Source organism: Giraffa tippelskirchi, chromosome 9 (assembly GCF_054371585.1).
Source record: "Giraffa tippelskirchi isolate mGirTip1 chromosome 9, T2T-mGirTip1v1.2.pri, whole genome shotgun sequence".
NCBI classification, from domain to species: domain Eukaryota; kingdom Metazoa; phylum Chordata; class Mammalia; order Artiodactyla; family Giraffidae; genus Giraffa; species Giraffa tippelskirchi.
In genome coordinates, this window is record NC_137283.1 from 49521858 (window position 1) to 49534820 (window position 12963).

At 48.5% G+C, this 12963-nt stretch overlaps 1 protein-coding gene across 14 annotated transcripts in view; it reads left to right on the forward strand.

Moving 5' to 3' along the window:
- Positions 1 to 12963, forward strand: part of PFKFB4 (6-phosphofructo-2-kinase/fructose-2,6-biphosphatase 4) — a 38198-nt gene that overhangs the window by 14187 nt on the left and 11048 nt on the right. For 10 of the 14 annotated variants that reach the window (XM_081525717.1, XM_081525725.1, XM_081525727.1 and 7 more), the window contains exons 4-9: positions 1270 to 1336; positions 3889 to 3963; positions 4308 to 4364; positions 5013 to 5134; positions 6933 to 7140; positions 7687 to 7833. In XM_081525717.1, coding sequence (XP_081381843.1) covers positions 1270 to 1336; positions 3889 to 3963; positions 4308 to 4364; positions 5013 to 5134; positions 6933 to 7140; positions 7687 to 7833 — 676 coding nt within the window. The remainder of the gene's footprint in view (positions 1 to 1269; positions 1337 to 3888; positions 3964 to 4307; positions 4365 to 5012; positions 5135 to 6932; positions 7141 to 7686; positions 7834 to 12963) is intronic. The other 4 variants (XM_081525729.1, XM_081525728.1, XM_081525720.1 and 1 more) reach the window with 3 other exon arrangements.

Here is a 12963-nt window from a genome sequence, read left to right on the forward strand (position 1 = left end):
CAGTCCACTGAAAGAAATGCCCAACTTAAAATTTGAGAGTTAATGTTTTATTCGGTGAACAACAATGAGGACTTGGGAATTCCCTGGCAGTCCAGTGGTTAGGACCCTGTGCTCTCACTGCCGAGGGCCCAGGTTCAGTCCCTGGTCGGGGAAGTAAATCTCACAGACTTCACAGCATAGCCAAACAAACTGAGGACTTAAGCCCGGAAGACAGCCTCTCAGATAGCTCTGAGGGACTGTTCCCAGGAGTAAGGATGGTTCCAGGACATATAGGAGTTTTGGGGACAAAAACCAGGTAGTCCACAACATCCAAAGAGTCTGTTAATTAAAGAACACAGACATCTCAAGTTAAGGAACCTGGAGTTTTTCTTTGAATGGAAAGAGGCAAGAGCCTGGGCTCATTGAAGTCATCCTTTTGATATGCATTTCAGCTATCTGGGGCCAGTGTCCTGTTCTTTCCCTTCCTGAGTCCCCCTCAAGGTGCACATTTGGGGGCGGCTGCAGTGGCTGAGCCTTGATGCCTGCACCTTTGTTTGGTGATAGGGCAGGTGGCCCCCTTGGTCCACATTTCCCTTCTAGGAAAGAAAATTGAACTTGAAGCTTAATCCTGCCTTTTGAGCTGGACGCCAGCCTTACTGTCTCTGTTTTCCCACTGCCGGCTTCCCCGCCCACCACCCACACAAGGAAGTCTCTGGTTTTCAAAGTGGTTATGTTGATAATCAGGGGAAATGTAGGACACTTAGAAGTCCTGCAGATGGCAAGGTGGTAGCCTGGATTCACATCTGATGAGATGAAAGAAGAAAGTGCAGAAACATGATATGACTTCCCTGGTGGTCCAGTGGTTAAGAATCCACCTTCCAATGCAGGGGACCCAGGTTTCATCCCTGGTCTGAGAAGATTCCACATGCCACGGAGAAGCTAAGCTCGTGCACCACAACTATTTAGCCTGTGCTCCACAACAAGAGAGTAGCCTCTGAGCGCCACAGCTAGAGAGAAGCCTGAGCAGTAACAAAGACCCAGCACAGCCAAAAAGAAATAAATATGTATATTAAAAAAAGTATTCCTGATGGCCAGGAGCACATAGCCTTCCACCTACAGGAGCAGGGTCACCAAATACTGGCAATCTTCCCAAGGAAAGAGAAACCTTGAGAAGAGAGAAGGGGCCCCAGGGGCTGCCCCCTCTCCTGGTTGGCATAGCATATTTCCCTGACCTACTGCCCTGCAGCAGCCAGTCAGGTTCTTGGCTGAACCGTGTGTTCTTTTCTGAAGGCAGTGTGCGCTGACAGCCCTCCGAGACGTTCGGCGGTTCCTTAGTGACGAGGGGGGTCACGTGGCGGTGAGTATAACACGCTGGGAGCATCTGGCAGTGACATGTGGGAGCCCACCTGCTTCTACCCCTCTACTTACCAGGCATCTGGAGGGGAAGGTAGGGGACGTGCAGCCCTAGACACCCCCGGGTACCAGCCCCCGGGAGGAAGCCTGCAGCTGCTCTGCAGTAGGAAGCCAGAGGCTGGATGGGGGCCAAGAATTTCCCTCTGGGCTTGTGGTTGTGTTTGACCCTGAAGGACTTCCCTCTGAATACTCACGTGGTTGGTTGCTCCAACCATGTTAGGCGTGTCATGTTACTTGAGTCTTGAGCAAATGTGATTTCTCCCGGTGTGGAGAGCATCCCGCCTAGCATTTGGTGACCATTCTGAAATCAGCTGAATGCTGGGTAAGGGAATTCCATCTGTGTGTTGGCCCCTCCAGTGAGATGCACAAAGCTGAGCAAGGGTGTCTTCAGGAAAGGGCCCCACCCCAACCCTCTGCTGTCTAAACATCGTGGCCATTTTTCCTTCCTTCTTCCTCTTGAATTTTCCTTCCTTCTTCCTCTTGAAGGCATGCAGCCTGGAGCTCTGTCCCCAGCCCCATCTAGATCAGCTGCCCCCTAGGTCTGTGGTGCAGCCATCACCCTGGGAATTTCCTTCTCTTCCCTCCTGAGTTGAATGCCTGGTTCTTAGACCCCATGTCTTCCTTTTACTTGGTTTACTGACTTGTTTTGTTGGAGCACAAACAAGTAGCTTTCTCAGAAAGGTACTTGGGAAGTAAATTTTGTGAGACTTTGCATGTCCAGAAATCTCTCTGTTTTTTTTTTTTAATCCTCACCTTTGATGGGTGGGTATAGAATTCTAGGTGGAAAGAACATTTTCTTTAAAATTTCATGACATTGCTCCATTGTATTATGGGTGTAGGAAAGTCTGATGTCATTTTGATTTGTTGATCCTCCTTAAAAGTTGTATTTCCTAGAGAATTCTCTGGCAATCCAGTGGTTAAGACTCTTCACTCTCTGGTTAAGACTCGGGTTCGATCCGTGGTCGGGGAACTAAGATCCCACAAACCGTGCAGGGCAGCCAAAAAAAGTTAAGATTAAAAAAAAAAAAAAAAGATTTTATTTCCTAGAGGAGCTGGGGGCTTCTCATGCCCTCTCTCTGGAGAAGCTTTTAGGGTCTTCAAAGTGATGTGCCTTATGGTGGTCTTCTCCACAATGCTGGGTCCTTGGGCTGGGGGGCTTTCATCAGGAGACTCTTCTGCAGCAGGTCAGAGAAATTGTCATATATTTTACTTTGTTAAACCACCCCCACCACTGTCTCACCATCAAGTCCTTACTCCTCTGCCACTTTCTGAGATGCTTTTTCTGGAACTCCTCGTGGCTGTATGTTAGACCTAATCCCTAACTTTTGTCTTTTTTCCGCCTCGCTTTCCCTTCGTCTCTTTTGTCCCACTTTCAGGGAGACTTCTTAACATTATCTCAGAAGTGTTTGGCTGAAGTTTTATACTTTCATGATGCAATTTCCAAATTTAAAATGTCTTATTTTCTGAGTGTTCCAATTTTTTCCAACCCTGTTCTTGTTTTGTGCTGACTATATGGCCTTTCGTGTCTCTTTAGACAATAATTGTAAGTTTTTGACATTTCCTTTTATGCTATGCCCTGTCCTCATTTCTTAAAGTTGCTTTTATCGTGTTTGATTTAGTCTTCTTCTTTTTTTTTTATTTTTCCTGCACCATATAGCTTGTAGGGTCTTAGTTCCCTGACCAGGGATTGAATTTGTGCCCCCTTCAGTGGAAGGATGGAGTCCTAATCAGTAAACCATCAAGGAATTCCCAAGTCTTCATTTTCCATGTTAGAGGTTTTGCTGGAGCATTCAGTGACCCTGGTCTAATGATATATCCCTTTATAAAAAGTGGTCCTCTAAAATCCGCTTGGGTGGGCTGCACCTGAGGATGCTGGGCAGACACCAGGCAGTTCGGAACCTGCCTGGAGGAGGCAGGGAGGGGTCCTGGGGCTCCACTTACACTTCCAGCAGAGCCAGTCCTCCACTTGCCAGTCCTCCCCTTTCCTCTACACACTTGTCCCTTTTTGCCAAGATGCCTGTGCCCAGTTCCTGACTATCCCAGGTCTGCAAAACAGGTGTGCTCTGGTTGGTAAGGGCTTGGGTTTGCTTTTCTCTGAGCCACTCACCAAGTGTGTATCTGAAAAAAAATTACGGTGACATCGCCCATCTCCTGTCCTGTTCCCATCTTATTGGGGTCTCAGGATGGAGTGGAAATAAATGTGGATTTAGTTCTCCAGGTTTAGCTAGTTTCACTGGAAGTCTTGTTGGTCAGACATGAGCTGAGTGCCTGCTCTCCTGCTGTGAGCATGGGCACCCGCTCCTTCTAGCTTCCTTGGGGCGCTTGCCAAGGAACTGGAGGACCAGCCCAGCCATTGCAGGTCTGAAGGATACTGGCAGGGCGGATGGCCAGGCATCACTGGTCTCGGTGAGAAATCCAGCCCCTGTGCTCTAGCTGTCGGGTGGCCTCCTACCTTTTCTAGGGCCAGAGGCTGAATTAACCCCAATTTGATCCTAGGTTTTTGATGCAACAAATACCACCCGGGAACGGAGAGCCACCATCTTTAATTTTGGGGAACAGAACGGGTACAAGGTGAGGCCCCCTGGCTTACCTCCTTGGTTGGGCCGTGGCACTTTCAGGCCCCCTGGGGCCCGTTTGTCAGGCTCCTGGGTGGATTCGCGATAATGCTTTTCTCTCCACCTGGAGGTTTCTTTCTGGGGAAATGGGGTTCCTAGCGGGAGAGTCCTGGATGAGGCAGCACCTGCTTGGGTTCCCCGTGCCACTTGTCCAGGCCCTCTCCCCTGAAGGGGGGCCTCAGGGCCCTGCCTACTGGTCAGTAGGGCCCTCCGTGGGTAGGGAGCTCCAGGGAGCCAGGCCCAGGGCCCTAAATGTGTCTCTGCTTCCTTCCCTCCTGCCCGCCCTGGTCTTGGCCGCAGACCTTTTTTGTCGAGTCCATCTGCGTGGATCCTGAGGTCATAGCTGCTAACATTGTGGTGAGTGGTGTGGTGCATCTGACCTTGTGGGGGACAGGAACACACCCAAGACGGCCTGTGACAGTGAGGTCCCTCTCCAGGATGGGCTGATGACTGGGCCAACCTTAGCTTGGTTTTGGGGGTGGGGGGTGGGAGGCTGGGTGGTCTTGGATCCCCGAGTACCTCTCATCTGGAGGGCTGTGCGTTCCTTCTTCTTCCCTTCTCTTACCCTCCCTCTCCTTCCCCTTCCTCCTCCCCTGGATGGTAGGAGACGAGTTTCAGCCCCTAGAGGGAAGGGGAGGGTGCGGAGGGGGTGTTACTGTTTTGAAGGGTAAAGAGATTTGATCCCTCACCCATATTCCCTTTTTATCTGAGAAATGAACATCTGTGTCCAGGGAGATAGTTCAGGTGGGGAGGGGCTTCAAGGCCCCTTATCCCTCTGGCCTTACCTCCCTCTGTACCACAAAAACGAGGGACTGCGATCTCAGGATGCCCAGTAATACTCTCTTAACACTGGTGTGGGAGCTTGGACCAGGAAGCTGCTGGACTCCTCCTAATGGGACCACCTCCAGCCTCCTCCCCTAGCCCCCTGCCCAGCATTGTCCTTGGTCTCCCACCTGCCTGGCCTCTGGTGCTCATGTGTCCTTGCTCTATGCCTGGCTCTGGCAGCAAGTGAAACTGGGCAGCCCTGACTACATCAACCGCGATAGCGACGAGGCCACAGAGGACTTCATGAGGCGCATCGAGTGCTATGAGAATTCGTATGAGACGCTGGACGAGGACCTGGACAGGTGAGCTGGGGCGACTCCGTGTCCTTGCCTGTGGCGGGGGGTGGATTTGGACCACTGGGCTGCCTCCCGTGGCTCCCCGAGGTGGTGGCTGAGGGCCCACCCCAGCAGGCAGAGATGGTCTGCCCTTTTTTTGCTTCTTTCCTCGGGGTGGGAGCCGAGGCCCAGAGCTGACTCATAGAACTGCAGTTGCTTTATCTGGAGCTCTGAAAGTCAGAATTTTCTACTATGCCATCATAAAATCAAGCCTGTTTTCTGTGCAGAGGGTCTTCCCATGAGGCATTTGCGAACAGTACATGCTCTTCTTTCAGTGGGGGGTCTGTGTTTTGAGAAGGGGGACGGGGTGCCCAGATCCTACCCATGAAGAGCTGACAGTGGCCAATGGTTCATAGGAGTGAGTTCTGAGTGGGGAGAGCAGCCAGCCATCGGCAGGCTCTTTCTGTAAAGGCTCAGGTGGTAGATATTTTAGGCTTTGGGGGCATACAGTCTCTTAACTCTGCCATCTAGTACTAAAAGAATATATTAAGAAATGGGCATGACTGTGTCCCAGTAAAACTTTATTTGCAAAACCAGGCTGAGTTTGACTAGCTGGCCATAGTTTGCCAACAACTCCTTATAGCAGAAGTGGGGGTGGTGGTGAAGTGAATAACACTTAAGTAATTAACACCTAAGTAATTAAGTTAATAACTGAATAAAGTATTACACAGTCCTTATAAATCATGCCAAAGAGACATGGAAAATTGTATGTTATGTTGTTGTTGTTCAGTCGCTAAGCCCTTTCTTACTCTTTGCCACTCCATGAACTGCAGCACACCAGGCTTCCCTGTCCTTCACTATCTCCTGGAGTTTGCTCAAGTTCATGTCCATTGAGTCACTGATGCCATCCAACCATCTCATCCTCTGTTGCTCCTTTTCCTTTTGCCATACATTATGTAGCATTAAGTAAAAAGGCTGGAATATGAACTTGTACTTGGGTCATTTATAATTATGTATGAATCTTTAATTACACACCAAGGAAGTCAAGTGACTGTTGGAGAGATGGTATCTGGGGTTTTTGCAGGGCAGTCCCTGGACTGACTGTGCGTCTTCTTGGCGAGGCTGGCACTGATTCGGTGCTGCTGCCCCGCCTCTGTGGTTCTCCTGGTCTCCCCAGCACAGCATTGTTCCTTGTGGCCCTGCTCTCCACGCTGCAGGGCTGTGCTGGTCCAAAGCAGGGAATGTGGCGGAGCTGGGCTTATCAGCTGCTGCCCTTAGTACCATCCTCCTGTGCTGCTTGTCTCGTCTGCCTGTTGCCTGGCATGGGATGGCACGGGCGCTGGGCGCACACAGATGACCTGGGCTGGATTCTAGGGGGAGGGTTCACTGGGGGAAGGAAAGACCAGGCCAGGCCCATGGATGGCTGACCAGGAAGACTGGAGGGGAAGTGTGTTTGGCAGCTACTACCATCAGGTCAATCGTGGAAAAAACTGTCTCCTGTTCATCCTGCAGACAGTGCATTGAGAGCTCAGAGGTAGGCAAGAGGGGCCCTGGGGACATAGAGCAGCGATGAAAGTCCGGATGTGGTAGGACTGACCCCTCTCTTTGGCTGTCGCCTCTTGGGAGCATGCTGAGCGTGGGGCACCTCTCACCGGGTTTGTCTGTATGTCACGCGTGTCATGTTGCTCCCACCGCACCCCTGTCACTCGCATACAAGCTGACGGTCCAGCGTGTTGCGGGATCAGAGAGGAAAGGCTCTGGAGCGGGCAGGGCGTACCCTGGAGGACCCGGGTCTCACTCACCTCTCCCTGCCTTCTCTGGAAAGGGATCTGTCCTACATTAAGATCATGGACGTGGGGCAAAGCTACGTCGTGAACCGCGTGGCTGACCACATCCAGAGCCGCATTGTATATTACCTCATGAACATCCACGTGACGCCCCGCTCCATCTACCTCTGCCGGCATGGGGAGAGCGAGCTCAACCTCAAGGGCCGGATCGGCGGGGACCCAGGGCTGTCCCCCCGGGGCAGGGAGGTCAGTGTTCGCACTTGTGTGCGTGTGTGCATGTGTGCGTGTGTGTGCACATGCGCATGTGCATGTGTTGGTGAGGGACTCCAGCTAATGTGCAATCCGGTCTGGAATGTTCCCATTACATAGGGAAGGTCACCAGGCAAATGCCTGGATCTCTGGCTTCCATAATAGCTGTCACCAGCTGGGCGCCTGTCCTTGGAGTGGCATGCCACTGTGGGAGTGAGCTGAGTGCCCGCAGTGCACGTGATCCTCTGCCACAGTCCAAGGGAGAAATCGAAGCCTTCGTGGGAAGATGGTCCAGCCTGGGCACGTGGTTTAGGGGGGCCAGCCCTGGCAGGGGACCTGATGAGCTTCAGCTGGAACTACATTCAGGGTCTGGGAAGAATGCACAAGGACCGTACTTGTGGGAGTGGGTGTCATCGAGAATTAGTTCATGTGTTTTGTTTATTTTTTTTTTACCACACCGGTTTTCTCTGAGGCTGGGCCCCATGGTCCCTTTGAGGGCAGCCCAGGACCTGTCCATCTGAATTTGTGTCTGGTGTGTTTCAGTTTGCCAAGAGTCTGGCCCAGTTCATCAGGGATCAGAACATCAAGGACCTAAAGGTCTGGACAAGCCAGATGAAGAGGACAATCCAGACAGCCGAGGCCCTGGGTGTGCCTTACGAGCAGTGGAAAGTTCTCAACGAGATTGATGCGGTAATTGATGTCTCTTCCCTCCCTTGCCCAGGTCTGGGAACAGCTGTGCTCACCCAAGATGATGATGTTGAGGGTCAGAAAGAATTTTTTGTTTAACATGTCATCATTGATTATGGTTTTGATTCATCCCTCCCTCCTTCCCTTCTTTGCATGTAACTATCTAGACGTACAGGGTGAAGATATGATGTATGCATATGTTGTGAAATAACTGTCACAGTAAGTTCAGTTAACATCCATCACCACATAGTTACAAACTTTCTTTTTCTGGTGCTGAGAACTTTCAAGACATACTCTCTTGGCAGTTTTCAAATATATGATACATATTGTTAGCCATAGTCACCATGCTGTACATAGATTCCCAGGACTTATTTATCTTATAACTGGAAGTTTACACTTTCACACATTTTGCCTATCAGCTGGCCTCTCATCCCTTTAACTTCACTTTCAAATCAAGAAAACCTCCAAGGGAAAAATGATGCCATATATCAGGTTCATCTCTTCAGGCTTCCCTTCACTTCAGGATTTTGGCCCCTCAGGTCTTTTTTTAGACAAGTGATTTTCTTTCTTTTTTTAGAAAAAAAATATATTTCGTTCTTTCTTTTCTTTTCATATTTTTGTCTGCACTGGGTCTTCGTTGGGCTTGTGGGTTTTCTCTCTTTGCAGAGAGCGGGGGCTATTCTCTGGTTGCAGTGTTCAGGCTTCAGTTGCTTGTCTTCTTGAGGATCATGGGTTCTAGGGCGCTCAGGCTTCAGTAGCTGTGGCACGTGGGCTCAATAGTTGTGGCTCACAGGCTTAGTTGCTCTGGAGCATGTGGCATCTTTCCGGACCAGAGATCCAACTGGTGTCCCCCTGCATTGCACGGTGGATTCTCAACCACTGGACCACCAGGGAAGTCCCCCTCAGGTCTTCTTTGCCTCATGGCTCTGTGATGATATCAAACAGATGTATTTATTTGTTTCTGTTTGGCTTTTCCAGTAGCTCTCAGGGGGAGGGTTAGTCTAAACAAGCTAGAGAACCATTGCCTGATGTGGAAATCTCTAAGATCAAATTTGAATCTTACAGAGATCACCCCACCTGATAGAATTGTTTTGTTGGGATGAGGTGGGAGGAAAAGCTGGAGGAGGGAGACTAGTTAGAGGTGCGTGATGTGTCCTGATTAGGTGATGAATCTGGAATTTGGGTGGTGGCAGTGAGAGAGGAATAGAGGGCTGGGGGGTGTTTTTATTCATTTATTTGTCACATATTTATGTGAGCCTCTGCTATGCTAGGGTTTCCCAGGTGGTGCTAGTGCTAAAGAACCTGCCTGCCAATGAAGGAGAATTAAGAGACGTTGAATCCCTGAATCGGGAAGATACCCTGGAGGAGGGCATGGCAACCCACTCCAGTATTCTTTCCTGGAGAATCCTGTAGACAGAGGAGCCTGGCGGGCTACAGTCCATGCGGTCGCAAAGAGTTAGACATAACTGAAGCGACTTAGCACACACACACCCTATGCTTAGAACTGGGCCAGATGCCGGGGACCTAGATCCAGGTGAAGAGATGGAGGCTGATGATGCCTCACCAGGGATGTAAAAAGGAAAAACACATCCAGGATGGCTCCAGATTTCCAGCCACTGGGAAGGGTTCTGGGGCAGGGAAGGTGAGGCGCTCACCTGAGAGCACGAACTATGTCTACTTTATTCACCACTTCATAGGTGCTCGGTAAATAGATAGTGCTTGAGAGGAAGATGTTATGTTCTTCGGAGATGTTCCATGGCAGATACCCAGAAGGCTATCTGATCTCCAAGGAGAGGTGGGGCTTGGGTATATCCACCACAGACATGGTGCTTGAGACTGTGGAATGGATCAGGTGGCTGAGGGAGGTGAAGTGGGACCCAGTACAGAGCCCAAGGGAGCCTTGGTGTGTAAGGGGCTGTGGAGGAAGCTATGGATAGGTGCCTGATGAGGTGGAAGGCAAACCAGGCTGATGAGGGTCATGGGAGTCAAGGCAGAGAGGAGGAGGCCATGGTCATGGGGTGAGATTCCATAGGAAAGGGCAATGAGGCCAATCTCCAAGCTGACCATTGGGATGTCATAACAAGACCACTGGGGCTCTTGGCATGAGCCTGGTGGGCTGTTGCCCAGCGGGACAGGATGGGGAAATGAGTGGGAGGCAAGAGGCTCAGAGTCAAGGGATACTTGGGCATGTGTAAGCTGATAATGAGAGGCTGGTAGAAAGGGCGAGAATGAGGACGGGAGGCCCTGAGAGACGGCAGTGAGAGAGTCAATGCCTAGGCAGGTTGATAAGAAGTCCGGGGTCCCCGAGGAGAGAGGGGTCTGGGGTTCTCAAAGAGGAGGAAAGGACAAACTCTTTTTTTTCTCTACATTCCTTAGTCTTAGTCACATAAAACATTTTTTTTTTTTCTTTAAGCCGGAAACTGATCATTACACAACTCAGTTTAAACTCTGTACTAGGGATTATATGACCACAATGTATCCTGTTTGAGGACAGTTTCTCCTTCCTGAAAACCTTCTGACTAATCCTGGTATTTTAGAATGTATATTATGGGAGTGGGTCTGGTAGGAGCTTTCTATTGGTAAATCCTAATCCTGTTATCCTAAAATGTAAATTGTGGCAGTGGGTCTGGTAAAATTTTTTAACCTTGAGACATTCTTTTGCTTTATTGTAATAACTAATTTAAAAAGCATATATCTCCCTTGCTAATGCTAGCTGGGGGCGCATTCTCTGTCCCCCTTCTGATGTCTATGTCAGAAGCTTCCTCTGTCCCTTTTCTTTAATAAAACTCTGCTACACAAAAACTTTTGAAGGATCAAGCTTGGTGCCTGGTCCCGAAGCTTAATCTTCTTCTTTGGAGATCACCAATCCAACATCGTTCCCTGTAAGCTATCAGCAGAGGCCCAGTTTCCAGGATATCAGGAAGGGAGAGGGATGCAGGTGGTCAGAGTCCTGTTTCAGAACCTCATGGAGGTTTCACTCAGGAGTGAAAGGAAGGAGGAGTTTCCAGGGCGAGTTGGCTGGTCTGCAGAGTTTCTGTGGTGCCCTTGTCTGTGTCCTGGGGGTGGTCCTCCAGCCCCCAGCAGGTGGCTGCAGTTGTGGAAAAGGCAGAACGTTCATTCATTCAGCATGTGAGCTTGTTCCATTGTGTCCATGTGGCTGAGATGGAAGCACGTGGGACAGAGACGGTGAGGAGTAGGGAGGAAGGTGATGAAGCCGCATGCCACAGAATCCATCCCCACTGGAAAAGATGGGGGACGGGAACGGGGGCATCCATGGCATTGTGAGATGGGAGAGGCCATAGGCCCAGCATTCCTGTGGGGTACCAGGCCAGGGAGGCTGACCCTGGGCTGTTAACAAGGGACAGCCCCCGGAATTCCATGGTGGTCCCGTGCATGGGGCTGCCAACTTTCACTGCAGGGGGACATGTGTTCAGTCCCTGGTGAGGGAACTAAGATCCTGCAAGCTGCACAGCATGGTCAAAAAAAAAAAAAAAAAAAAGGTAGAAGCCAGTCGCTGATTCTGCCTGTACTCTACTCTAGGGAAGGGGATTAAATAAGAACTTGACTCATTGGGAGTCATCTTAGGGTGTGCCGTGTCCCCACCTCCAAGTATCTACCATCAAGCTTTTACAGTACAGGCAGGCCTCGTTATATTGTACTTTGCTTTATTGCACTTTGCAGATAATGTGTTTTTTACAAATTGAAGGTGGATGGCAACCCTTTATCCAGCAAGTCTATCGGCTCCATTTTTCCAATAGCATTTGTTCACTTTGTGTCTGTGGGTCACATTTTGGTAATTCTTGCAGTATTTCAAGCTCTTCATTATTATTATTACATTTGTTATGGTGATCTGTGACCAGTGATCTCTGATGTTAGTACTGTGACTTGCTGAAGTCTTGGATGATACTTAGCAATTTTTTTTAGAGATAATTTATTTTTTAGTTAAGGTATGTACATTGTTTAAAACATAATACTATTGCACACTTAATGGTGTATAATGTAAATGTAACTTTTACGTACATTGGGAAACCAAAAAATTCTTGTGACTCACTTTATTGCAGTGATCTGGAACCACACCCAGAGTATCTCCAAGGTATACCTGTAGTAGCTATTTCATCACTTCCTATTTATCTCTCCATCCCTGAGTCATCTGGATAGTTTATTTTATTCAAACTTTCTTTGTTCATCAGAGTAAGTTATATATTAGAACCTAATGGTAGAGTCATCTCAGTGTCAGGTGTTATTACCTCTGTTCCCATCCTTTGATATTGTGCAGTTTTTATTCTTAATTAGGTGTGTCAGAGATTAGTCACTTATTGAAATTTTTATTTCCAAAGAACCAGATCTCAGATTGTATCAGTTCTATCCTTTTTCTATTTTTAGTTCATTTATATTTTGCTTTTATGTTATTTTCCTTTTACTTACTTTCCTTCAAGTAAGTTTAAAAAAAAAAAACTTCTAAAGTTCATTGACTGAGGCATTTATTGTCATTCTTTCTCCTCCAATAATGAAAGCATTTACGGTGATTTTTTGGTTGATTGATTTATTTATTGGGCCATGCCGCATGGCTTGCAGAATATTAGTTCCCTGGCCGGGGGGATTGAACCAGGCCCTGTGCAGTGAAAGTGTGAGGTCCTCACTAGTGGACCACCTGGGAATTCCCATGGTTGACTTTACTATGTTGCAGTCCAAGGAGGTGACCTGTAATTCAGCCTTTGGGAATTTTTAGAGGCTTTCTTGTTGCCTAGAATATGGTAAATTTTTATAAATATCTCATTTGAAAGGAAGGTCTGTTGCCTGTTAGTTGGATATAGTATCCAATAAATGTCCATTATCTTCCATATGGAAGAATAACAGGGTGTGTGCGTGTGTGTGTGTGTGTGTATGTGTGTGTATGTGAAAGAGAGATAATGAAGCTTTCTAATTTTTAGAGTCTTAGATTGAAGTATTCCAGAAGAAATGGAATCATGTCTGGCATTTTCTTGAAAGTAATTTCTTTCAAAGCCATTTCTTCGAAATTGGCTAGAGAGAAGGAAACCAGTATAAGTTTAGTTGAAACAAGATTAGCTTTGTGGTATTAACATTTATGGCTACGAGATGCATGCGTGGGTGTATTAATGTCAACTTCTTTCA